General features: G+C 47.5%; 1 protein-coding gene across 1 annotated transcript; it reads right to left on the bottom strand.

Annotated features, from left to right (window-relative positions):
- Positions 1-2,668: 2,668 nt before the first annotated feature.
- Positions 2,669-3,379, bottom strand: LOC120293704 (ethylene-responsive transcription factor 13-like). Its single transcript, XM_039313423.1, has one exon. It carries the CDS (start codon positions 3,377-3,379, stop codon positions 2,669-2,671), a length of 711 nt encoding a protein of 236 aa, XP_039169357.1.
- Positions 3,380-3,626: the final 247 nt, after the last annotated feature.

The raw sequence follows: 3,626 nt of genomic DNA on the forward strand, positions 1-3,626 counted from the left end.
AGACCAGAAAATGGAGGAAGGAACCGAGCAGCCATGGCCGTCGCACGCCTCCGCCATTCGCCGTCGCCGCCCGTCCGCACGCGAGCTACTCCGCCCCTCCACCCGCTCGCCGTCGCTTAGCCCGCGCCACCGTCGCCCTCTCTTCTCCATCTCCGCTGCAGCTCGGCGCACCCAGCAGCGAACCAGAGAAGCCTCGTCCGTCGCCGTCCACCGTCATGTCCCCGGAGCGGCCGAAGTCGCCGTCGCACGCAGACGAAGCCAGCAACCGTGCGCCTGCTCGTCCCTGCTGTTCCGCGAGTCCAGCAGCGATTCCAGATCTGGGGAAGCTCAGCCGGAGCCGTCCAGCTCACCTCCGGCCACCGTGAGGCCCCGCCGTTGGCCGTGCAAAGACCGCCGCAGCTCCTCCGCCCGTTTCCGACCTAAGCCGGCCCCGGATCTGCCCTTCCTCGGCCTCAAATCGCAGTGGACAGCAGCCAAGAAAATGGGTATGGCAGCCCCTTCGTGGGCCGTTTTGGCCGCCTTCCCGAGCCCGGATGCTCAGCCCGCTTTGAGGAAAGTCGATCCTCGCGTCGCCCTCGTGTTTTGGTCCGCCCGGCTCGCTAATCCGGTGAGTTTAGCTCACTAAACCTCGCTTAGAGGGTTAATTATGCTTAGGGAGGTTTAGTTTATGTTAAGTATTATTAGGTTGTTAGTTTAGGTTAATTAAGAGTAGATTTGATTAAGGTGGTGGTTTAATTTAAAGTGTGCTTAATTAAGGGTAAGTAGGTTTATTTAAAATAAGCCTTGATTTGACATAAATGAATTTACTTTTGATTTATTTAAATGTCTCGAAATTATTAAATAATTTAATAATATATTTTATTCGAAATTAATAAAATATTATTATTTAATTATTTTCGGAATAAATTTAATTATTTATTAAATTCCGAAAATTTTGTCAAAACCCTAAATTCTCAGAATTTCGTACCGGTTGCTGCTGTGTAGTCGGATTTTGAAATTGACGATTGGATCTTATAAATCGAGTATGGATTGTGAAAGATAGGGATATTATTATTTAATTAATTTTCGAAATAAATTTAATTATTAAATAAATTCCGAAAATTAAGTTGGGACCCTAAATTCTCATAATTTTGTGCTGATCGCTGCTGTGTATTCAGATTATGAATTTGATGATTAGGTATTACAAATTGAGTGATGATTTGTGCAATTAATTATTGAATTGTTGTGTGCTGGTTGAAGGACTCGGGTCGCAGTAGTGGCTAGGCCGACTAGACCTTTGTTCTTCTTAGAAATGCCGTCAAAAGAGTGATGGGGCTCGGGTCGCAGTAGTGGCTAGGCCGACTGGATCCTTATTCTAAGAAATGCCGTCAAGGGAGAGTGACGTGGCTCGGGTCGCAGTAGTGGCTAGGCCAACTGGACCTTTGTTCTTCTAGAAATGCCGTCAAGGGAGAGTGACGTGGCTCGGGTCGCAGTAGTGGCTAGGCCGACTGGACCCATGCTCCTTCGAGAATGCCGTCGATATACTGACGAAGCCGCGCTCCAAGGTGGGGAGGCGATGCCTGGTTATATGCCAGTAGATAGCTGAACTGCGAGTAAGCTATGCCCTTGTTTGGCCGTGAATGACAATTGGAATGCATGTTGAGTGTTGTTGATGGGTCGGATTATGGGACGGAATTGTGCAGCATGGAATGGGACGTGTCATAACAATTTAGTCTTATAATCAAAACTCCCGTGGTTGTTGGTTATATGAAAGTGAATGCGTTTTGGTTGTTTAAGTTCCTATTACTATCTGTGATTGAGCAATTTGAATTGTGCTAACCTGCAGAGAAGAATTGAGGCGAGGTAAGTTCTCTGTGTGATGTGGCTAGGCCACCCTTGGGCGTATTTTCTTTCTAATAGGGGTTTAGGGGGTTGAACTTGCTGAGATATCGTCTCATCCCGATTGTGGGATTAAAATTTCAGGTCCCTGATGGACGGAGTGGTCAGATAGCTTTGGTTGGCCTTGAGGAGTTGCAGAGGTGAAGGCATAAGATTGGAGAACGTGTCCGACTTGTAGGTCGTAGCATAATTCATTTTTAAGAGCCGGTCTTTTGTAGACTTTTGGCTATAGGCCTTCGTTTGTAACTTCGTTGGTTTATGTAAGTGATTGGTTGTGAAATTGTTTCTTGCTTTTCTATCCCGTATTTTATTGTCAGGGGTTTTATAATACGCTTCCGCATGTGCATTAAACATATGATTGGGTCGGCGACTTAACCTGGGACGTCGCATTTGAATGACCATGGTGGGATGTTGACGCGCTCGAGGTTCGGGGCGTGACACATATCTTCTCATATGTATGATTATCTTAGGTGGCAATTCAAAGCAGTGTAACAACAAATTTATTAGAACGATAGCATGGAACATTAAAGATCAGCAGCAGCAGCAGCAGTCAGTGTCAATTTCCTATCCAGAAAATTTGACCAAACCTCCACTGAATTTCTTCTAATTTGTTCCCCTTAAACCCCGTCCCAACCCCGCCGCCCCCTCCCCCGCGGTGGCCCTTCCCAACCTCCCGGGGCCCAAAAAGAACTTAATAAATCAAAAACAAAAATTATACGCTTGACGCTTGACGCATGTTCATTACATAAGACTAAAAATCATCACGTAATACCTCTCATTCTCGTCCATTTCAAGTTCCAATCTGTTGAAACGACATGACATAGCCATTAAGTTCCTCAGGGTCACCGGCCAAGCCAGTCGAGTCCTCCTTTCTGCACTTTGAATCCAGCGAGCCGCTCCCAGCCTCAAGTGAGTAGTGCCGCCTCCGAGTGACCCTCACGGGCTCCACCTCATCGCGACCGATCAAGTGAGGGAAATTTAGCCTGGCCTTGGCCCCACGCATTGCAAACGCTGCCCGGTCATAAGCCAACCCAGCCTCCTGTGGTGTCTCATAAGTCCCAAGCCACCTCCTTGCGCCATTCTTCTTTGGGTCCCGAATCTCCGCGGCATACTTCCCCCACGGCCGCCTCCTCACTCCCCGGTAGAGACACCCTCCAGGCTGGGCGTCACATTCGCGCATCACCGCAGGCATGGCCTCATTTGCTTCAACGTGTCCGTAATCCACGACCGGTTGCTCATTCAACGAGCTGGGTGATTCGAATCCCACAGCGTCTTTCAGGGGATCGTGATGGACGTCCGCGTCGTCATCATTTGCTTCCAAGGACATTGTTGTCTCCAGTGAAGGGAATGTGATGAAACTTGAATCTGGGCAATGGAACTGAACATTTTCAGCGATTTTCGCCAGGGTTTCAAAGTCGTCATCGTCATTGAGAAGATGCTGGCGAATGCGCTCTAAAAGAGCAACATCTGATTCTGATACTGTGGAACTTGCTGAGTACATGTTGATCCTGAATAGTGGACGATAACACGAGGTTAGGGACTGACTAGGGTTTCGTGCGTACTATGTTGTTCTTAGGTGGCGAGGATTGGAGCTTGACGTTATAAATAAACGCATTTTATCGGGAGCTAATTAAAGGTATTTCTCAAATTGGTACTTCATCTTGTTTTATAGTACTATATGTGCAATTTGGTTGCTTTTTTTTTCCCTAATCAGTGTGGCATGGAGTACGTACAGCTAGGTTTTCGAG

This window comes from Eucalyptus grandis, chromosome 5, assembly GCF_016545825.1.
Source record: "Eucalyptus grandis isolate ANBG69807.140 chromosome 5, ASM1654582v1, whole genome shotgun sequence".
In the NCBI taxonomy this organism is placed as follows: Eukaryota; Viridiplantae; Streptophyta; class Magnoliopsida; order Myrtales; family Myrtaceae; genus Eucalyptus; species Eucalyptus grandis.